At 44.9% G+C, this 24,153-nt stretch overlaps 1 protein-coding gene across 1 annotated transcript in view; it reads left to right on the forward strand.

The window, feature by feature from the left end:
* Positions 1–23,649, forward strand: part of LOC147011706 (uncharacterized) — a 49,840-nt gene extending 26,191 nt beyond the window's left edge. Inside the window, exons 4-5 of the mRNA XM_085856921.1 lie at positions 1,232–1,364; positions 19,058–23,649. Coding sequence (XP_085713047.1) covers positions 1,232–1,364; positions 19,058–19,148 — 224 coding nt within the window. The 3' untranslated portion in view covers positions 19,149–23,649. The remainder of the gene's footprint in view (positions 1–1,231; positions 1,365–19,057) is intronic.
* Positions 23,650–24,153: the final 504 nt, after the last annotated feature.

Consider the following 24,153-nt stretch of genomic DNA (forward strand, 5'->3'; position numbering starts at 1 on the left):
TTACCGGGGGGGGGGGGGTAACTTGAAAGGGGGTAGCTTGAAAGGGGGGTAGCTTGAAAGGGGGGTAGCTTGAAATCTTTACACCGGCATTCCGGGTACAATAGGCCCATGATCGAAGTTAGTCCTCAAGCGCCGGCACTCTCGGATAAACGTCGTTCGTGACCGTCCAAGACGAGCCATTTGTTGACACTTTCTCTCCATTTATCCCATCTTACAGATGTAAAACGTTTGAGTTCTTCGTTCGCTCCATTGTCCTGGTGAATAATACACGGGGGAGCGTCCTCACTGGCCATATTCATCAAAAATCGCCGATCAGCTGCCGGTGATTTCCTCCCTGCAGGAAGCTGCCATCTTGGACAACTTATCTGGTCACATGACAGTCTGACGTAATTTGCATACGATGTCAGCCGATCTATTGGCTGTCGAGGCGTCACGTGGCCCACACGTGATCCGAGTGGAGAAAATTCAAATGAGAGAATGCGGAGAATGCAATGATTTTCAAGATGAAAATACACAATAACTGCAGCTATTTGATTTGAGAACTTTTGCATACGTATGTATTTGGATTTATACGATCATATTATCAAGGTTTTGTCTATCCCCCCCCCCCCCCCCCCATGAGTGGAAGGAAATTGCACGATACAGCGTACGGCTGATGGCCTCTACGTTTGCAATCATTTGTTCGCTTTAAATGATTTCAGATCTGTTAAATTCCATCATGTGCCTTCAACGTTTTCAACCCCTGACCCCGATACATACACTTTTACTCGCACCACATTCCCATCCTGGGACCACTTGCATTACAACAACCTTTTCGAAGATATCATTTTTCACGAATAATTATCTTGCTTTGAGCGGATACATCTTGTCTCAAAAGGGGTTCTTGCAATTATAAAGGGGGAACAGTCAGCATATTTGGCAAAAAGAGCAAATACCTATTTTTGGGGGGGTGAGTGGGTCAAAAAAAAATCCACCAGACCCCCTTAATGAGTGCAGATTTTGATGCGGTCAATACACCTTCATTAGGCGTCAGATATGAAGCTTGTGGCCAAGTTTCATCAAAATCGTTTGTTTGGTTCAAGTGATAATAATGACTGAAGTGTTTATGGACTGACTCAATGACTGACTGGCTGACTCACTTTTGCTAAAATGAATGGATGAATGATAAATTAATCAATAAATTCGCCGAACATTCTGGAATATGAGTTGGTTTTATCTGATGCACTCACAGAGATTTCTCATCCTCAACCGCCTGTTATACCTCTCTGGTCATGGTGGCTCGAGGTCTTGATCTTTGTGTTGATCGCCAGCTTCTTCCTAGCTTTCGTCATTCTGCTCCTTGCCTGCATTCGCTTTCTCAAACGGTGAGGCCTATTTGTGCAGAGTAAAGTAAACCCAAGGCAATGTATGAATGATGGAGTGACAACATTATTGTGGTGCTGCAACTGATGCTGTTGGTGTTATCTCCATCACTCTAACCTCTCTCTCGAACTCTCTAACCTCTCTCCCTCCTCAAAATCCTGGTGGCGTTTAATCAAATCTGTTTCTGGTGTATGTTCCCCCTCCATCCCCTCCCTTACCTCAAATGGCCGCACTGCTGATTCCACACGTGATAAAGCTGAATGTCTAAACTCGGTGTTTGCAGCTAAATCTTGTGTCCCAAACCCATCACTATCTCTACCCACTTTACCCAGTCGCACCCAACTGTCCCTGGACTCTGTATCCTTTTCTCCTGACAAGGTGGAGAGCTTGCTTTCAAACCTCGAGTCAGATTCTGCAACCGGTCCAGACGGCATCAGCCCACGTGTCCTCAAAGCCTGCTCTTCTGCTCTTGCTCACCCTCTCTCTGTTCTATTCACCCTCTCATTTTCCCAAGGTCATCTGCCATCTGCTTGGAAATCTGCTAACATCACTGCCCTGCATAAAAAAGGTGCAAAAACAGATCCCTGTAACTATAGACCAATCAGCCTTCTCCCAATCATCAGCAAGGTTATGGAATCCATCATTGCTTCAGACATGAAATCCTTCCTCTTCTCCAATGGCTTGATTTCCAATCATCAATTTGGTTTCAGACCAGGTCACTCTACCCTAGATATGCTGCTACTGCTCTCCCATCAATGGATGGAGGTCCTCAATGCCAGACAGGAAATCCGAGCCGTATCCCTGGACATATCACGTGCTTTTGACACAGTCTGGCACCCTGCCCTACTCACCAAACACTCTGCCCATGGTATTCAAGGTCATCTCCACTCATGGCTCGCAGACTTCCTCTCCTGTCGCAGTCAACGTGTGGCCCTAAATGGAGTTCTTTCATCCCCTCTTCCTGTGCAGGCTGGAGTTCCTCAAGGTAGCGTTCTGGGCCCTGTTCTTTTTCTGGTTTTCATCAATGATCTCTCGGACTCTCTGGAAAATCCTCTATTTCTCTTTGCCGATGACTCAACCCTCTGCCGTACCATCTGTCATCCCTCAGCCCGGCAAGCAGCAGCTTCTTCGCTCACTGCAGATCTGGATAAAATCACAAACTGGTCCAACACGTGGAACATGTCTTTCAATCCAGACAAATCTCACACTCTCACTATGTCTCTTCGAAAGGACCGTTTACAAAACCCCCCCATCCACTTTCTCAACAATCCTCTGGAAGAAGTCTTTTCTTTCAAGCTTCTGGGTCTCACTATCTGCCATGACCTTTCCTGGGAAAGTCACATTTCCAACCTCGCCTCAAAAGCCAGTCGCCGACTAGGAATCCTCCGTCGTGCAAAGTCCTTCCTCGGCCCTCTTGAGCTCCTGACCACTTACAAAGCTTTTGTCCGTAGCCTGATGGAGTACTGCTCTCCCCTCTGGGCTGGTGCTCCTGCCTCCCACCTTTCTCGACTTCACGCTGTCGAAACCAGGGCTTTTAAGATCATTGGCATCTCCCGCAATGAAGCTGAGTCTTTGGGCCTCTCACTCAATCACCGCAGGTTGGTCGGTGGTCTTTCTGTCTTCTACCGACTCCTCTCCAGCCTTGCCCCCCCTGCTCTCTCTGCGATTTGTCCCAACCACATTTCCACAGGGCGCTCAAGGTCCGCCAACAACCCCCTTCTGGTAAAACTACCAAAATCACGAATCACTGCTCATCTTCACTCTTTCATTCCTCTTTTTTCCCGCCTTTGGAATAAACTCCCTCACTCTATTCTTTCCCATTCTTCCCTTCAGGCTTTCAAAACAGCTGTTCACCACCACCTCTTATCTTCCCCCATCCAAATCCTCGATCTTTTCTACCCCCGATAATCCACCCAAGCCCACTTCCTTCAATTCTCCTGCTTTCCTTCCTGAAAGTCCCTTTAATGTCCATCTTCCCCTCGCCATGTTCCCCGTCCCATCCCCATCCCTCTCCCTTCCACAGTTCACCTGTGTCTGTTCCCCAATGTTTTGTCCCTTCCACTCCCGCCCCTCTTGTCTCATGCCTCCTTGCTGTGAGTTGTGTGTTAGCTCTCATACGAGCCTCGACCAAGGTATACAAAAAAAAAAAAAAAAAAAAAAAAAAAAATCACAACAATGGCTTGATTGAGTTGATGGTGTGAGCTGTCAGCTGAGTATTTCATTCCAAAGAAGACCCAAAGCAGGTTCATGAGTCATGAGTAAAGATCTCACAGTGATTTTTATTTTTTGTAAAAGAGCAGGACATTGTGTGCCTGTATCTAAATTCCTGTCCACTGGAAAGACAATGGGAATTCACCCGGCATCGAGGAAATTGCTTTTCTTGTTGCGGAATGGTACGAGTACCTGCCGGATCAGAATTGCATCGGCTGTTTGGCAAATAATTCAGGTGGACTGGAAGCAACCAAAGTCTACACAAAACTGGGCTGGAGAAATGACATGTGTTGTACACAGGTCACGTACTCAACCTTGAGCTATCTAATCTGGGTTCGATTCCAGACCCGAGTATAAATTGCCGGATCGGTGCTCACAGGCAAGGCGTTGCATCACAAAGTGCAAGGACCCTCCAATAGACGTTAAACTGGGTGGTCCCATTTTCTTATTGACCTTAAAGATCCCAAGGCCTTTCTCAAGGAGTGGGCGAGCGATCACCGGCACCCTGAATATATTACAATTCCTGTCCAGTATTGTTATTTATTTATCTGTCTATCTATCTATGTATACTGCTGCACGGTGTGGGTTGGTTGCTGGCTTTATTCCACCAACTCTTGGATCAAGGATTGCTGAAAGCCACGAACGAGCACGTAGTCAATGATAAAATACCGCAGTTCATGCCAAAAGAACACCATCGTTTACAACTAATCTCCAGGACCAATGACATGTTTGCTTTTCTAATGTGTTTCTCATGAGGAAGTTCTTCTCAAAGACAGCTTGATGGCAAAAATGTTTCGCATTTATTAACCACAGACCTCGATTTTGGAACACTCTCGCGGTTTCGTCCAATCCAAATAGTCTGGCTCTGGGTTATATTAGCACTCCTGCCCTATGTTGTCTTTTTAACACTGGAACGCAGAAAGTTTCCTCTTATTCTTCTTGATCGAGCCTGTTTTTCCCGCTACTGTTGGCCTTGCCTTGTTCTACCAACGTGTATTCGTACAAAGTGATTTCTGAACTATCGTTTCTTAGAATCACCAGCTTGCTGGTATCCTGTGTCGGAGTGGCGACCCGTCAAGGATTGCGCCCAATAGCCAAGGAGACTGCTTCGGCAGCACCAATGCTCTGCACAGAGTATGGTCCCAATGGATGGGATTCAGGATATATTGTTTCTTAGAATTGAAGCAGAAACATGAAAGATGTGATTATTATTTAAAAATAAATGCTTCAAAGGTTTTTGTTAAGAGATTGTTGAATGATCATTGGTGATTTGTGAAAAGTCTCATTTAAAATTGGACTAGCATAACCCGCGCTCTGCGCGACATGTTGGGGTGGGTGTGTTTGAGAAAGGAACTGATGCAGAGTATCAGTAGTAATTTTACTTTAATGCAGTAAGTGGAATACGATTTCACTGTTTCAGAACCATTTTATTTACTTTTTTTGTACCATGCACCTCATATGGTCTTTGAGATAATGTAAGCCGAATATCACGTTACTCGAGCGCAGAACAAAGTCGAAGATAGCGTGATACGAAACCACAAACTCGGAAATAATATATAGTGGACGATGTGTTGCATTAAGTTAAAAGTACAATTGTACAAATAAGACAAGAACAGCACTCGGTAGAGCACGTACCTCCGCTAGGATGAACAGTTTACGTTTTGTGTTCCACTGATAGGTCAGATATGGATTCAGACCTTAACCAAAATCGAATCGGCTTGTTCTTGTCACCGAACCAACTCGTCCACCAAGTTTTGTCATAATTCGTCCACAACTTTTTGAAATACCCGAGATATAGTTTTTGGCTCTATCTCTCAATGGTGAAGAGTCAGTTTAAAGAGCAGGTTGCGGGTCACCAAACATGTTCTGAAAATTTATCAATATGATTATATGTGCATTAAATAGTTCGATGCAAACTATTGTGGTTGCCTAACCACAATATTAGGAAATTAAATTAGGAAATAAAATTAGGAGAATTAATGAAATTTAACTCCGAAGTTATTTCTCGAGGCTGTTGAAAAAAACAGCCGCGTGCCATATATGGATGTTGACGTCACGTTCTCCAAAACAAAGCAGAAGCTCACTCGCTCATTGAAGAAGTGTCCAGTTGAGTGGGCAACTGTCTATATTATCCTTTTTTTATTTTGAATTATTGTAGAACAAAGGTATTTGGATATTTGTACATCATGCCTCGAACATGTGTCATGTTTTGCGAAAATGGCTGGAAAATGGGTAATAGCTCCCACCGATTCCCAAAGGAATCAAACATTCGCCGGCAGTGGATAAGATTTGTACAAACAAAACGGGCAAATTTTCCCTGCCCTTTAAACTTTTAAGCAATATCTTTGTGGAAAAAGCGCTGCGGCCTAACATCTCGTCAAGGCGCCCTAGGCCCTGTACGCCATCGAACATAAACCTTATAAAATATTGGAATTTTACAAACTTCACAACTACCGAGTGTTAAGCATCATAAGCGACTGCAAAAACCGAAAACAGAATTTGAATTGACTTTAAAACGAACCCGCAACGTCGATCGAAGCAAAAATCTCAATTCACCACAGGAATTCACGGCATTATTTAAAATTATTTTGTCAAAGTCATAAAACCGTAATATTCAGCCATCCACGAACAAACTTCACATAATCCGACAGCTTAACAAGTCAGGCATGTGATGATAACCTTTATTGGGATGAAAAATGATTTTTAAACTTCATCTTTGTGGAAAAAGCGCCGCGGCCTAGATCTAGCCAAGGCGCCCGCGGCCATACGCGCCAGGCGCCCTCAACTTGAAACATTCATAACTCGACGAATAAACGCTCAAATTGCACCAAACTTACCTTATTCTTGCGAGCTCACGTTCTCTGTTAGTGGGTGAACAATCCAACGCTTGGCGAATTCTGCTTCACAATGATAGGAAGAGCCGACATCGAAGGATCAAAAAGTGACGTCGCTATTGACGCTTGGCCGCCACAAGCCAGTTATCCCTGTGGTAACATTTCTGACACCTCTTGCTTAAAACCCAAAAAGTCAAAAGGATCACGAGGCCACGCTTTCACGGTCTGTATTCGTACTGAAAATCAAGATAAAGTGAGCCCTTCTGCTCCACAGGAGGTTTCCGTCCTCCCTGAGCTGGCAGTCAGTCCTGCCACTTGTAGACAAAATAGGCCATTTTCTTGCACTTGCAAGTGGCTCGAATTTATATGGCTCAGGGCCAGAAACTCCATCTATCCATAATTCCAGAAATCGCTGTGTGTGTGTCTGTGTGTGTCTGTGACCGCTGTTTCTCGACAACCGCTGGTCTGATCTAATGGAAACTTGCCAGGTATATTGCTGGGGACCTGAGGATGTGCCTTTTCAAGGTTTGATATTAATCGGACAAGTGCTTCCCAAGTTATGGCCATTTATTTACCAACCAATGACAGGAACCGTTGTGATCACCGTCGGAGAGGGGGTGCTTCCAAGTACTTCCGGTATTTCGGTATCACCTCTGGTTCTGAGTTCTTGTATTTTGGTATTGATCGGTAAGGTCCTTATTTTCACTTTTGGGGATCCCCAGGGGATGAGAGTATATGGAGGGGGTACCGGGTGAGGATGATTCGGCGCCCTCGTCAAGAAGTGTTAGAACTTCTCGAGTGTCGGCCATGAAGAGGGGCAGGCCCGGTGATGGAAGTCGTGAAGTCGGAGGTGCGGGAAGGGGTTAAGGATAAAGAGGAGCCGGGGAATAAATTCCCGATTATAATTTCGGCTGTGGAAGGGTCCAAGTCGTTAATTTTCAATAACCCTATAAAATTGGCTACCGTAATTGGAAAATAATTTGGTGACGTACATTGTGCAAGGAAACTTCGATCGGGTGACCTTCTGACCCAGTGCAAATCGGTGGCCCAGCGGGAAAAGATTCTGAGAGTCTCTCTTTTTGGGGATATTCGAATATCTGCTCACATCCCCAGGTCTTTAAGGGAATGCCGGGAAGTAATTTACGGGATTGACCTGGACATTGATATGGAGGTTAACAAGAGGCATTTGGCTGGCATGGGAGTAGGTGAAGCCCGTCGTCTTACGTCGGTGAGGGATGGTGTGACTCCGCAGGTGAAGGTCGATACCACATGTGTGGTGTTGTCCTTCTCCATCCCGGTCTTTCCCCCTAAAGTGTTCCTGGGCTACCAAGCCTTTCCTGTTCGGGAGTATATCCCTCCCCCTTTAAGATGTTACAAATGCCAAAGATTCGGTCATACTGCAACATCCTGTCGGGGTAAACGGCGTTGCAGCAAGTGTAATGGGGATCATGAGTATGAGAGTTGTACGTGCGTTAAGATGTGCTGTGCCAATTGCGGTGGGGAGCACAATGCAACCTACAGAGGCTGTCAGGAATTTCAAAGAGCGGCCCAGATTCAGCAAGTGAAAACCACTGGGAAGTTATCGTATGCGGAGGCGGTGCTCAAGGTCCCCAAAGTTGTGTTGCCAATCAAAGAAATGAATAGGATTACTAAAACTCCAGCTCCGGTTAAGATACAAACAGTTTCGGTGGGTTGCCAGACGGAGACAATAGATCAGGATTGCCAAACTGAGGATTCAAGTGCCATGGTGGTTTTGAACATTTCTAAATTGGGGTTCATTGGATTTATTACTGAGGTGGTAAATTGCACAGCTGTTGTACAAAGGAGATCGGAGAAGATTAGCATTATTGCTTCAGCAGCCTGCAAACATCTGGGTCGGGATAGTATTTCTACCAAGGATATTAATAAGATATTTAACAAGACGGGCAATAAAAAGAGAGAGAAACCAGTCCTGATGCCAAACAGTCTCAGGACCCAATGTAATTTATGTTAATAATCCAATGGAATGCTAAAAGTCTCGTGGCGCACGGGTCCGAATTTAAAAAATACGTCACTGAGTTGTGAACTAAACCGGATATTATTTGTTTTTTAGGAAACATGGCTCAAGGAGCATAACCGATTCCATATGCCGGGGTATACCCTTATTCGTAGGGATAGAGCTCGAGGTAAAGGGGGTGGGTGTGGCATTATGGTGAAATTTGGTGTTCCCTTCACGGAAACGGAAGACATTACGGAGCTGGAGTGTATTCTTATCAAGGTCCATGGCTCAAGGGGGAGGATTACAATTATAAACTTCTATAATCCTTGCCAACCATTGATGCACAAGAGTCTTCAGGAGGTTTTTAGAAGGTGTGAGGGGGTGGTACTTGTCTGTGGCGATTTCAACAGCCATAATATTCTCTGGGGCTCCAAAGACACTGATAGGAACGGCGATATTATTGAGGATTTGATCGATGAATTTGATATGGTGATATTAAATGACGGACAGGGAACATGTATAAATCCATCCACAGGGAAGATGTCCCCTCTGGATCTCACTCTTATTTCTTCAATAGAAGCTGCGAGATGCGATTGGGAAGTTTATGATGACAACTGAGGGAGTGATCACTTTCCTGTGATCACAAATCTCCAATGTGAAAGGGGTTCTGTGGACTCACTCGGTCCGGCTTCTTGGAACTTTTCTAAGGCGAATTGGGATCAGTTTTCAGATCGATGTGTCAGGGAAGTGAAGGAAGAGATTGGTGTTCACAACATAGATAGCATGAATAAGAATATTGTTCAAATTATGTATAACATTGCTTGGGAAACAATCCCAACCTCAATTCCTTCAGGGGGTAGGAAAATTAAGGTCCCCTGGTGGAATGAGGATTGCAAATTGGCAATCCAGGGAAGATGGGTGGCTCTAAAGAGACTTAGGAAAACCCTCAGGTTGGAGGACGTTATAGAGTATAAGAGGAAAAGGGCGATAGCCCAAAGAACTATAAAACGGGCCAAGTCCACCTCTTGGAAATCATTTTGTTCATCAGTTAATCCGGATACCCCTCTCAAAACTATATGGGGAAGAGTCAAAAGTATACAGGGAGTTAAGTCAGGAGGGAGATCTTTTCCAGTGATCATTTCCCAGAACATAGCCCTGTGTTCTAATGCAGACAAGGCGGAAGCCGTGGGCAAATCATTTTCTAGTAGTGAGAATATCATAAAGGATGACGTTTTAGAGGCTCGTTTTCCCCAAGTTGTAAGTCAAACCAGGGTGATCACCAATACAGTTCTGCCTTCAAACCCTTCACTCAATCTTGACATCAATATTTGGGAACTGAAGCAGGTGATTCGTTCGGTTAAGAATAGCGCCCCAGGCCCGGATCGGTTATCGTTCCTTATGTTCAGAGACTTGGATGATCGGGTGTTGAGAGTGTTCCTGAGTTTCTTCAATAGGATTTGGTCTTTAGGGAAGCTTCCCTCTGATTGGAAACACGCTATTGTAATTCCTATCCTGAAAGAGGGGAAAGATGGCACTGTCCCATCTTCATGTCGCCCGATCTCCCTTATCTCAGTTGTTTGCAAATTAATGGAGAAAATGGTGAATAACTGATTGGTCTTCTTTTTGGAAAAGAACAACCTATTGTATAAAGGCCAGAGCGGTTTTCGAAAGGGACGGTCCGTTATGGATCACATTTCCGTGCTGGCAAATGATGCAAGGAAATCCCTAGGTAATCAGGAGTCTCTTCTGAGTGTTCCTCGATATCCAAAAGGCATACGATTCAGTCTGGAAAAATGGCCTCCTTTATAAACTGAGTAATCTCAGGGTCAATGGCAGAATGCACAATTGGATTGGTGACTTTTTATCGAATAGAACATTTCAGGTGAGGGTTGGCCTGAGCCTCTCCTCTTCGTTTCATTCTGAAAAGGGCATTCCCCAGGGAAGCTGCTTAAGCCCAACACTCTTTAGTATTATGATAAATGATGTTGCCTCCATCCACAAGCTCCATAGCAAGTTCCTGTTTGCTGACGACATTGCTATGTGGGTTTGGTGTAAAAATCTTGCTACTTCGAGTAAAAAACTCCAGGGCGATATCCGGCTCGTGGAGAAATGGGCCGAAGACTGGGGTTTTAAACTATCAGCTGACAAGTCCAAGTTTATCATATTTTCCTGTAAGAAGAAAACGGATGATATAGCAATGGTAATTAATGGCACTTGCATCCATCCATCTCGAGTGGTGTCTTTCTTAGGAGTCACCTTCGATAAGGGACTATCCTGGACCCCGCAGGTGAAGGAGCTGATAGGTAAATGTGCCAAAGGCATAAATTTATTATGTTGTCTCTCTGGAACAGAGTGGGGAGCACATCGTGACAGTCTTCTCATGATATACAAAGCTAAAATTCGTTCCCACCTGGATTACGGATGCCTGGCTTTCGGTGATATGGCCAAGAGCAACTGAAAAAAACTTGAGACTGTCCAGTCAAAAGCCCTTCGTGTATGTTTAGGTGCTTTTACTAGCACTCCAGTGTCTGCCCTTCTGGTGAAAATAGGTGAGATGCCCTTGTCCCTTCACTGGGAGATGCTGAGAATGATATATTGGGCTAGATCCATTTCTTCTGGGGACAGCCATCCTGGCAAATCCTTATTTGAAAATTGTTGGGAATACCTGAAGTTAGACAACAACTCTGCTTCCTTGCCTCTTGGCCTGGCCTGTATCAAGTTAGCCAAGGAAATGAAGCTGGACTCCCTTCCAGTCAGCCCCCAACATGAAGTCCCCATTTGGCTCCCCTGGACACTTGAACCCCTAAGTCTCCGCATGGATCTCTGGGGAAAAATGGATTCAGTTCATCCTGTGGTAAAGCGCAACCTGGCTATCGAGTTTATAAATACAAGTTGGAGTCAATCTTTGCATATATATGCGGATGGATCCAAAGAACCCTCTCTAGGAAGGACAGCAGTGGCTATATGTATCCCTGATGTCCATGTGGCCAGGGCTTTTCGGTTAACCGATCATCTTTCAGTTTTCTCGACGGAACTATTTGCAATCGTCCTCGCTATGGAATGGATAATCGAGTTCAGTCCTCTTAGTGCAGTTATCTTCTCGGACTCACTTTCGGCATTAAAGGCGCTGGAATCCTTACAGGGTGGCTGCAGGTATGACTTGGTCTTCGAACCTTGGCATTTGTATAACATCATGAACTGGAGGGGTCTGGTGGTGGATTTGTCCTGGATCCCTGCTCATGTGGGCATCAGGGGGAAGGAGGCCAGTGACCTTGCGGCAAAACAGGCCCTCAGAATGGACAATGTCACCCAAATCCCCTTGGGACCTTCAGAAATCATTAGTCTGGTCAAGGACCGTATTGTGGGAAAATGGCAATGTCAGTGGGACTCCTGCACAAAGGGGAGATTTTTTCACAAGGTGCAGTCGGAGGTGGTTCCGCTTGTTAAGCTCCCCAGGCTCTCCCGGAGGGACCAGGTAGTGCTTTGTAGAATAAGACTCGGGCACTGTCGCTTAAATGCATACCTCCATAGAATTGGATGTCACCCAACGGGGTTCTGTGATGTGTGCAGAAAACGTGAAGATTTGAACTACTTATTTCTAAATTGCCCTCTCTATGGGGAATCGAGGCAGCGTCTCATACGGTGTATAAGAGTTATGGGGATAAGGGTGTTGGACCTGCAGGTGATGCTGCAGCGGATGAACTGGAAGCACCCTCAACTCTGTAAGGCGGTATTAAAATTCCTGAAGGAATGTGGGAGACCTATTTAAAATGTATCTGCCTTTGAAGTGCTCTGGCTGTAGGCGGTTTTGATCAGATTCTGGTGCATGGCATGGATAGAGCCTCCTGGCTCTGACAGCGCCATTAAATCCTCAACCAAAAAAAAAAAAAAAGAACCGTTGCTGCGGCCATTTTATATCAACCAATGACAGGAAGCATTGCTGCGTAGCCGTGGTCGATGGTGAAGAGAAACCCAGCCGCGTTCGCCATTACGGGTTTTCTCCCCTCCTCTCCCCTCCAACCCTCCCTCCCCTCCCCTCCCTTCCCTTCCCCTCTCCTCCCCTCTCCTCTCCTCTCCGTGTTTTTCCTGACGAAAAGGCAAAATACGTTGGCGCTAATTGAATAATTGGCCATTAAAACTAAATTGCGAATAATCATAACTGCGATATGCGAACTTCCGGATGGTGACTAGTTTCTTTCTCGATTTTTCGACTTACTGTATTCTTTCTCGATTTCTGTACTTTCTCGATTTTCTTAAACACAATGCCCCAATCCAGTCAGTGACGATTACTGTATTCTTTCTCGATTTTTTTTTCTTGATTTATTGACTGACTGTATTCTTTCTTTCTCGATTTTCTTAAACACAATGCCCCAATCCAGTCGTCGTTTACGACAGCGAAGGAACGGCCTGTCTGGTTGTTTGAAAGTTTTTTTGCACATACGGCCACGCACGTACGGACACGCGAGAGTGATGGAACGGCTTGTGTGGTTGTTGTTTCTGGCACGTGGTTTGAAGGTTTTTTTTTTTTGTTTGCACGTACGGCCACGCATGTACGGGCACGCACCTACGGGCATGCACTAATCTATCTATAATTCCAGCAATCTCTGTGTGCGTGTCTGTGTGTGTGTCTGTGACCGCTGTTTCTCGATAACCGCTGGTCCGATCTAATTGAAACTTGCCAGATATATTGCTGGAGACCTGAGGAAATGCCTTTTCAAGGTTTGATATTAATCGGACAAGTGCTTCCAAAGTTATGGCCATTTATTTACCAACCAATGACAGGAACCGTTGCTGCGGCCATTTAATATCAACCAATGACAGGAAGCGTTGCTGCGTAGCCGTGGTCGATGGTGAAGAGAAACTCAGCCGCGTTCGCCATTCCGGGTTTTCCCTCTCCCTCTCCCTCTCCCTCTCCCTCTCCCTCTCCCTCTCCCTCTCCTCTTCATGTTTTTCCTTGTGAAAAGGCAAAATACGTTGGCGCTAATTGAATAATTGGCCATTAAAAGCCTCCGTATTCTTGCCCTGGACGAGGAAACAAAGAAGAAGCGCCGTTTCCTCAGCGATGTTGTTTATGAAGAGGTGCTAACGAGATAAAGCTGTGTACAATGTACATGGAGACGATTTTTATTATTATTTATTTATTGAAGAAAAATTGTTCCAAAAATAATTTATCAAAAAAAGTGCACAACTTTTTTTGTTTCCAATTGTCAAAACGCTGTGGCCTTTGGAAGTGTTCAGGAATTCAGCTCCACTCAACATGCTTGCCAACGAAATACATCTCAATTTGGTGGTAAAAACGATTCACAACGACGGGTTTCCTTACTCATTGCTCTGCAGTCTGCATTCAACCCCTTCATTTGTCATCTCATCGACCTCATTTCATCGATCTATAATTCCAGCAATCTGTGTGTGTGTGTGTGTGTGTGTGTGTGTGTGTGTGTGTGTGTGTGTGACCGCTGTTTCCCGACAACCACTGGTCCGATGTAATTGAAACTTGCCAGCTATATTGCTGGGGACCTGAGGATGTGCCTTTTCAAGATTTGATATTAATCGGACAAGTGATTCCCAAGTTATGGACATTTATTTACCAACCAATGACAGGACACGTGCTGCATAGGCGTGGCCGATGCACCATTTAGTTACCAATCACAGGACACATTGCTGCGTGGGTGTGGCTGTGTAGGCCGGTGCACGGCCGGCCGACGATGTCACGTGCCGTGCTGGTTACGATGGGGATCGATCGGTGCCTTAGTTACCGTGGGGTAGGAGTGCCAATAGTAAATGGCAGCGAATGTCATGGCAAGCAAAGACAGGGAGGTAAACTTGATTTTAATTAACTCTGTGTCTAAGTATCACAGCAGTTGTTACTTCAATGCAAGCGATAATTCGTGGAATGATGTGAACATTCCGTACGAGCACGCACTACTTTTGGATAGTGATGACTTACTGTATTCTAATAATTTCTCGATTTCTTATCCGCATTTATAGATAAACACAATGCCCCAATCCAGTCATCGTTTATGAGAGCGAAGGAATGGCCTGTGAGTTTGTTTGAAAGTTGTTTTTTTTTGCATGTACGGTCAGGCACATATGGGCACGCGAGAGCGAAGGAACGGCCTGTGTGGTTGTTTCTGGCAAGCGGTTTTAAAGAATTTATATTTTTTTTTTTGCACGTACAGCCACGCATGTACGGCCACGTGAAAGCGAAGGAACGGCTTGTGTGGTTGTTTCTGGCATTCGGTTTGAGTTTTTTTGCGGGGGGGGGGGGAGGGTTTGCACGTACGGCCACGCATCTATGGGCATGCACTTGTAATATAAATTCCCATCATCCTCCGACTCGTCCTCATCAATATCGGAATGAAAATACTCAATTTCATCGCCGCTGAAATTGCTCTCTGATTCGCATCTCACCATTGTTTACACGCTGTTTCCAAATGTTCACGAAGTTTTCGGAGAACGTGACATCATAGCATCTTCGGTAACTTCCGGACTGTTTTTCGATCACTAACAAAAGTTTTGACTTAAGTTAATTTTAGCATATTTTGAGTTTCAAATGTAAGAAAATAATTGCCCAACGATTATTAATGTGCTTACAACCTTCGAATCACGCGGTCATCAGCGACCCAAAACCTGCTCTTTAAAAAATTATTGTATCTGGATCTGGATCCAGATGTTCTCCAAAATTTAATCAATCCTTCCTTGTCGTAAACCCAACTTATCCACCAAGTTTTGTCATAATCTGTCCACAACTTTTTGAAATACCCAATATATCGTTTTGGCCCTATCTCTCAATGGTGAAGAATCGGTGTAATTTTTTTTTTAATTCTTGTATCTGGATCTGGATGTTCTCCAAAATCTAATAAATTCTTCCTTGTCGCAAACCCAACTTATCCACCAAGTTTCGGCGGAATCCGTCCACAACTTTTTTTTTGATATCTTGCTCACCGACAGACAAACAGGGGTGAATACATCACCTCCATCCAAATTCGGTGGTGGAGGTAAGAATCAACTTGACAGATTGTCCAGTGTTATAGGCTGTGGATATACAAACAGGCATTTTGGACCAATGACTCAAATACATGAGCAGGAAGCACGAAAATAAGGATAATATAGTTAAATAATCTTGAGCCCAATAAATAATTATTCTCACCTTTTCATGGGGTCTGCTGTATGGGGAAAGATTTCCACCAAAGTCTTTCACGAACTGGCTAGCTAGGCTTGATGTTTGGCTGGAGGTAATTTGGTCAGGAATTTCTTTGAAGATTTGGTGAAAGAAGAATCGTTGACGTCCACCAACTCATGCCAGCAGGCGGGACATCCGGCTTAACATTTATTTGTGGGTTGGCCCACTTGGAGATGCAACGCTCTCTTACCATTTGATTGTCTTGTCGTTAATCGAACCCAGACTAAACAGCTCAAAAGCATGTGCACTACCTCTGCACCACCTTGTCAGACCAAACAATTAATATACCGAAAGTAGAAGGATTTCAACGATACTTTCCTTGACAATTCCGCAAATAACAGAACCGACATTGAATTGAAATGAAACCAGACAGCTTCGAATCATTACCAGGAGCCTGACTGAGGTCTCTGAAAACAAGTAAATAATAAAAACAAAACTCTAGAAAAATACGAATAAGTATTAAATAATAACCACCGTAATTCGTATGTTCACAACCACCACTCTCTACCAGCCCTACAGACCCGGAGACCCTCCTCCCTTCCCTTGCGGAAGAAAATTATGGCTCCTTCTATAGATGTACTGATCGCTGTTTCTGATGTGCAAAGTGCAGTGACCTCCCTGAGGTTTCGTTCAATCCAGACCACAAGGCTTGGGTTTTGATCCCACAACCGGTCATCAAATCTGACACCTCTGTGGCCATGAAGCTGTTGACTTGTATCTGGGACATTCTTGTTTTGATGGAGCCCCCCCACTGGAGCTGATGGAGCTCCTGCCGATCTGGATCCTCTTGCAAGCTTATGACTCAGCTCTGCTGCACCAAAGTCCGAATGGAAGTGCGTCATTGTCAAAATCAAAGGCAGGACAGATAAAAAATAGCACAGCATGCAAGGTGAGATGTTTGGACTGTCACGGTGAAAGGCTTTTATCATCCAATGCAACCTCATATGGCATGCCCCACCTCCCCCACCTCAACCCCTCACCCACCTTGGCAGAGATAGGAAGCACACTCAGGCTCTTGGCAAAGCTTGAGTGCGACTGCACTACGGTCTTGCGCTGCCTTGAGCGAAGCAAAGCGATCCTTAAAGGCCACACTCATGACTGATGATAAAGAAGTAGCTCTGTGACGTCACAAACATTGACCGAGAATGATACCAGGAAGAGCGCATGATGCCTCAGCCAAGCTGAACAGTTGAACGTTTTCTATCCTACCGATAGGCCGGATCCGGATTCGGATCTTCACTAAAATCGAATCAATTCTTCCTTATGACACACACAACTTGCCCACCAAAGTTAATCCGAATCCGTCCATAACTATTTGAGATATCATGCTCACAGACAGACAGACAGACAGACGGGTGAAAACACAACCTCCATCCACCTTCGGTGGTGGAGGTCATAATGTTTGAAATACAGATGCCCTGCTATAAATCCAACATTTCCACGAATAATCCTCTTAAAAAAAGGCTGTTTTGAGCTTGTTACTAAATTATTTCAACTTCCGATGTTATTGTAAAAAAATTAAGCTGACAATTGACGTCACAGAGGTGGTAGCAAACTTGCCTTTGAATTGTCTAGTTTGGGTTTGAATCCCGGGCCGACTACAAACTGCCATGTTGGCGCTTCGCAGGCAGGGCTTACATGGGCTGTCCCATATGCTCGCACTCGCTGCCGGACGTTAAGGATCCCACGTCATCCCTCGAGAAGAGTAGGCCATTGTGTGTCAGCACCGTGCCGAAATTTCAAATTCCTGGCCGAACATGGCTCGAACATCAGGCCTCGCCATCCAATCTGTGAAATTATGCTTTCACGATTTCGACGACCAAGACTGATGGGTTATATGACGTAATGTGATGGTATTGGTGGAAAAGAGTTTAAACATTATACAAGAAAAATTGTAAAAAAAATAGAGGGGACAGTCCTTTCAGTCTTTTTTTAAGTCCCTTTTACGCTTTTAGTCCTTTTCGGATCCTTTCGACACTTTACACCTTTTCGACCCCCTAAAACCTGATGGAACCCTTAAGAGCATTAAGACCGCTTCAATACTTTCAACCCTCCACATGTCCTGTGTGACTGCTTAGGCCCTTTAAACCCCTTAGACCTTTTAAAGACCTTTATTCGACGTTTTAAAACCCTTTTGACATTTCCCTCCTTTATACAACTTCAGATCCTTTTCAACCCTAACTGCTTTTGAAATGCACTCTTTTGACCTTTAGATCTCTGAGACCCTATAGGCCTTTAGTTCTGTTATGACTCTTTAAACCCTTAAAGACCCCTTATTACTCTTTAGACCCTTAAATACCCTTTATTACCGTTTAAACCCTTAAAGACCCCTTATACCTGAAGACCCTTTTGGTCTTTTCACACTTTCGACCCCTTTAAACCCTAACTACTTTTGGAACATACCCTTTAGACCCTTTAAAACTTTCGACCTTTTAAGACCCTTCTTAGACTTTTTAAGACCCATTAGACCCTCACTACTTTTGGGATGTGGCCTTTCAACATTTAAACCCCTTAGACCCCACAGACCTTTAGACCCCTTATGAACCTTTAAACCTTTATAGACCCTTTTGACATTGAGACTCAATTGACCCCTTCAAGACACTTTCAACACTTTAGACCCCTTTAGACCTTTACACCTTTTAGGTCCTTTCGACCATTTAGATGCTAGCTACTATTAGAATATACAAACGCTTGCTCTTACTGGAAACTACTATTGGAATGTACCCTTTCGACCTCATAGATCTCATAAACACTTGAGACATTTAGACCCATTCTGACTGTTTAAACCCCTTATAGACCCTTTTGACCCCATAAAGACTTTTTTAATCCTTTCATGACCCTTTTAATCTTTTAAAGACCCTTTTAACACTTTAGACCTCTTTGGACCCTTACACCCTTTAGACTTCTTAGACCCTTTAAACTCCTTGAGCATCCAAAAGGGTTTAAGGGTCCTTTCACTGGAAGAAAGCTATTGGAACGTTTTTCATCAATTCAAGACCCGCTCGTCCTACATAGTTTTCACTGTGCGACTACAATCATGTTATCAGGCCTTTCAGCCCCCATGGTCCCTAATTTTCCATCTAATCAAACTGAAAATCAACTTTATCACCTAATGCAGCACGACCACGACCTCCCATCGGGAGACAAGCATCTGTCCCACTTGGGACTCTTCATTTTTCATTTGAAATCAGCTCGAGAGTCCTCTGATGCGGATATACAGAATATTGAAGAGTCCATCAACCCAGACAGATGAGCTTGTACTGGGAGGGAATATTTCTCCCCCATCCTCTCATGTACCCATTTTATAGTGAACAGCCAACATTGTCAGGTGAACTCTTAAAATTGCAAAATTAGAAAAAGTTCTTCTTTTTACTTCGCAATTAAAAGTGAAAATAAAACATATACTTTAATGATTGACCAAGTTTATAGTGAACTGTAATCCTGAAGATGATTAGTTGTGTCACAACGACTTTAAATCTCTCCCTGCAGGAAGCCTCGGAGGAGGGAAGAGAATGGGGTGATACAGCAGTTGGAGTATGCCCTCACTGCACAAGGAGAACGGGCGATTCCCGAGGCCTAAGGTCTTTGGTCAACCTTGTATTGCTCATCTCCATTGCTCTCAAGATTACTCTGTGGAACCACTGAGGCTTAAAATTGCCATGTGGTTCAAATGCAAGACCTGGGGTTAATTTTGAGGCGTGGTAGTAGTTGAAGAACACTTGAGTAGGCCACTTGCCTGTGTTTGTATATGGAAATGGACTATAACGGAGACCACTTGCGACACAGGGTCATTCATACAAATCCCAAGCTGTCTACATGAAAAAACAATATTGTGACAAGGGTCATAAGTGTGTGTGGGAGAACGTTGAGATCAAATATGCACAATTAACCTTGTGTATTCTGGCGAAGCAGGTTCCACCAAGTAAAAGTGGCCACATTATTCAGGTGATCTTACATTTCAGCCACTTTCAAAGTTGGAGTGCTGGGATTTACAGAGCTGATAGCTATCAAATGTATTTTTTACAGGATTAATTCGTGAATTTGGTCTTTTTGGTTGCATCGTAACTGAGGCCGCGTCACTGCTGAGGTGTGACCGTGCTGCCGAAGCAGTGCAGCTGGAGATTCCATCAATAATTTTGGAATTCGCCCACGGTATCAGGGTGCAAAGGCCGACTCTCTCCCTCAAGCTCATCCACGAGCTCTCAAGCTCGACTTTGTATGCAAAAAAAGAAACTTGGGCCCATTTACCTCCACAAGTGAATGGTGGAAGATGGACAAGCCCGCTTAACCTCCCCTCCAAAGGGCAGGATACTCGGCCTGGGAATGACTGTTCTTAATCAGTAAGGGAATCGAACTGAGGCAGGAAAGGTCATAGGTGAATATGATACCCCTGAATTACAGGCTGTCAGTCCAACCGGTAACTGAGAGTATCTACAGAACAGACAAGATGAACATCACTCAACTTGCAGCCAAAAACAATTACCCAGGGTACCAAGCATGAACGCGCGCTCTTCCTGGAAAGATACCGGCATCTTATAACTTCTGCAAAAAATTGCAAACAGCCAACATGGCCGGCTTAACATGGTTTCGAAAGGATATCTTGGAATGCAAAATGCACCTGTTTTATTGTCGATACAATCTCTGGATTCAACCCCGGTCTTGGAATACACTTGTGAAGAGCACACCTTCCCTAAACTATTTATTATTCTGACTTCTGTTTTCTGTTTTAAATTGACAAAAGCTTCTTTCTTAATGTTACAAACTTAATTATCCTAGAGGTTAAAGATTTGAAATACTAATGAATTCCCTTACAATGATTCTCAATGCAGATGCCATTAGACACAATGGTTGTCAACCTATAGTTGCTCTGTCTATGCTCTATCTTGTTTTTTAAACTGTGGAACACTAAGACATGCAGCCCGGCTTCCAGGGTGCCCTGAAAATGGCTAGCACAGTAGGAATTGCCAAAAACTGTTCCACTTTGCCCGGTGGTGCCGCTCAGCACCCGCCCCCACTTGCTACTGCATCTGGAACAGCAACTTCGTCACCAGAAGCAAATCACTCAGTGACCCAGCCAGTCACTTCATTCAAAACCTGTGGATGAAAGATGAATGACATTTTGATTCTGCTTCTGCTTGATACAGGTGCCAAAGTCTCGCTTCTAAATAAGGCAACTTAAGACAAAAATGTTCATACATTCCCCTGAAACAGACTTCAGTAACCCTGTCAGGTTATGGCAACACCAAAATTACCATGCTAGGCTCATCCATCCCTTGCTTGCCATCAAGGGTGTACACAACTCTGCTGCGGCACTGGTCATTTAACCCCTGCGCAGGGCGCCTCTGTCCCTCGGGGACCAGGCCACTGCCGAACTACAGCGCATCCCCTTGGATTTCGAACCTGGTCGTTGCACGGAAAGAAATCGAGGGAACTGTGACTGTGTGTGGACCTCCATGCAATCAGCAAGTCCATCATTCCAGATACATAACTCCTGTCCACCGCAGAAGAATTCATCACACATTTCCATGGCTCCACCGTTTCCAGCAAACTGGATTGAAAGCAAGGTTACTTTCAATAGCCCCCAGCAACAGTCGGCTGAGACCTCAGAGCCTTTGTCACATGCATGGGGGTTTTCCTTGGCAAGCGCATGCCTTTCAGCCTCAGCTCCACCCCAGCTGCTTTCAGAAAATCATGTGTCCGAGCTGGTATACCTTGGGTGTCAAGCTATTTCGATGATATTGCGATGCATGGCACGACCAAGCCTCAACATGATGCCATCTACAAGAAGTTTTATGCCAGCTCTCTGCCCGTCACATCACGCGAAATGCTGCGAAATGCCTCCTCAAGATTCCAGAGATGATGTTTGTGGGGTACAAGCTCTCAGGGCAAGGCATCACTATCTTATCGCATGTTTATGCCATCCATACCCTTCTTGAACCACAGTCAGTATCCCAACTGGCATCCTTCTTGGGCATGGCCACATATTACCTCTGCTTTCTCCCATAGTTTTCCTCCACTACAGCTCTACTACAGCCCCACTCCACCACCTCCTCAAAAAGGATGTACCTTCGGAGTGGACCACGATTTGTAGTCACACTGTACAGAAGATTAAGCATTAGCTCACTTCTACCCCCACACGAGCGCACTTTAGTCTCATAGCATCCCTCATGGTTACCTGCGATGCCTCCGTGGTTGCACTGGGTGCTGTACTGTCACAGCTTCATGGTGGTATTGACAAACCAGTAGAATTTGCTTCCCGTTCCCACACTCCGGCTGAAAAAAAGTACTCAGTGGGTGAGAGGGAAATGTTGACATGTATTTGACCATGCAAGCACTGGCATCTCGACCTATGGTCGAGCCTTCACAATGCGAACTGACCGCAAAGTTCTCACAGCACTTTTGATCATGAGCGGCTCAGGAAATAAACCACGAGGGCTGCTTAAGTGGACAAACCACTTAAACCAGGTAAATTTCACTTTCGAATTCATGCCGGGCCACCAGAACACAGTTGCAGACCTTATGTCAAGAGCGGTTGTTCCACCATCAATGGCCCAGCAGTGACAGACACTGAACTTGATCTAGTGCAACTGCTTCAGCATCCCTGTCTGCTGTTGTTTCCATGGAACTTCTTTGTAAAGAGTCCCAGGACAACGCTCTGTTCACCATGCTCCAGACCGACGTTAGAGGGAGGTGGCCATCCAATGTGAATGCGGAGCTGTTACTCTACTACAGGGTGAGGGCAGAATTATCCTGCTGGGAGGATGTCTGTATTGCCAGGGGTCACTATGCCCTGATTCTGCGGGCTCTTATCGTGCAGGTCTTGCAAATAACACATGAGGGGAAACCTTGGAGTCATGAAAGCTTAACAGCACTGCAGGGACATTGTCTGGTGGCCCACCATCGATCACAACATCAAACTGATGGTCAAAGATTGCACTGCATGTCTCCTCAGTGGCAAATCCTCTCCACCAACTACTGCCCCTGTGTCCCCTGTGCAGTGGCCATCCACACCTTGGAAACATCTCCAGGTGGACCTCGATGGAGAACTACATGGTGGAACAACCCATGCCCATTTCCTACTCGTGGTGTATGATCTCTATTCAAAGTGGTCTGAATTTCTGCTGTTGGGGTCAGTCACCACTCAATCGGTTATTCAAATGCTTTATTCGTTGTTTACCTGGTGGGGTCTCCTGGATATCATAACCACAGACAACGGGCCCCAATTAATTTCCTCTGACTTTACAAATTACCTGGCAGAGAGAGCTATCCAACACATCAGAACAGCTGTATACCATCCTCAAGCTAACAGAGGTGTGGAGCACCTCAACCAGATGCTAAAGAACAGCGTCCGTACTTACCTGACCGAAGGCTGGCAGTTTAAAGGAGCTCTCCTGCAAACCCTCTGACACTTCCGTGTCTCCAAGCACACAACTGCAGGGGTATCCCCAGAATCACTGATGCTGGGAATGGAGCTACAACACCCACTCGATCGCCTTAGCTTTGCCAAGGGTAATCCTGCATTGTTAGCTACACATTTGCAGGTAGAGACTCAGCAGAAGCGTGTGAAGTTGAGGCTTGATAAGTCCAAAAGAGCCAAACCACCGACATTAAAGGAGCTGGACTTGGTGCGTGGTCGCAACAAGCTACAGGCTCCATGGGTAGAACCATTGTAAATTGTTAATAGGTTCGGCGCAGCCACCTATCGTCGACACGAATGGTCACGATAGCATGCAAATCGCCTGAGGACCTTACCTATATCACTAGTTGGGCAAGGACAGGAGAGCATTTCTCTTCTTCTTTCCTGGCAGCAGCCAACTACGATAGACAATGGGCCCGCAGACACACCTGGACCTGCGAGAGCTCCTTAAGATGTTCAGCGACCTCAAAGGGCTAAGCAACAGCCTACATGGATGAAGGATGATGTGGATGGCTAATTGTTTTTTTAAAAAGAGGAAATGTTATATTTGGAAAATGGCAGTGACGTCATTGTGAACAGAAATGACGTTGATTTTGTCGATGTGGGAGGGGTTCAGAGACAGGTGTTAATGCATAAAAGCTGTGATTTAAACTGTTGGCATTTACGAGCAGCAAGCCTTGCGTCATTACTATATGCAACATGTTCCAGTATCAATCAACTTGTAGAGCACTCGCCAAGTGGCTCGCTTGATTTGAAGCACTCAAGCAGCAAGCACACCAATGATAGGGTTGAGAAGGAATGGCTGGCCTCGCACGCAATAGCAAACTGATTGCTAATGGAACACACCTCAATTTTCAAGCCATTCAATCAGATAGTTCATGGGTACAGAAGTCAAACAAACACTCACAAAACTAGAGGGGGCACTCAGTAGAGTGCTTACCTCTGCCACGTAATGCTTGATCCACGAGAACATATTTGGCCCAATACATTTTTTTAAATGTCATGCTCTCCAGTATTATATCGTTTTTGGCCATATCTCTAAATGATGAAGAATCACTTTAAAAATTAAATAATTCTCGTATCCAGATCCGGATTCGGATCTTCACCCAAATCTAATCAGTTCGTCCTTGTCACACACCCAACCTGTGCTCCAAATTTCATCCGGATC

Source organism: Eptatretus burgeri, chromosome 15 (genome assembly GCF_056783735.1).
Source record: "Eptatretus burgeri isolate ZD-2024b chromosome 15, Ebu_testis_v1, whole genome shotgun sequence".
Taxonomy (NCBI): Eukaryota; Metazoa; Chordata; class Myxini; order Myxiniformes; family Myxinidae; genus Eptatretus; species Eptatretus burgeri.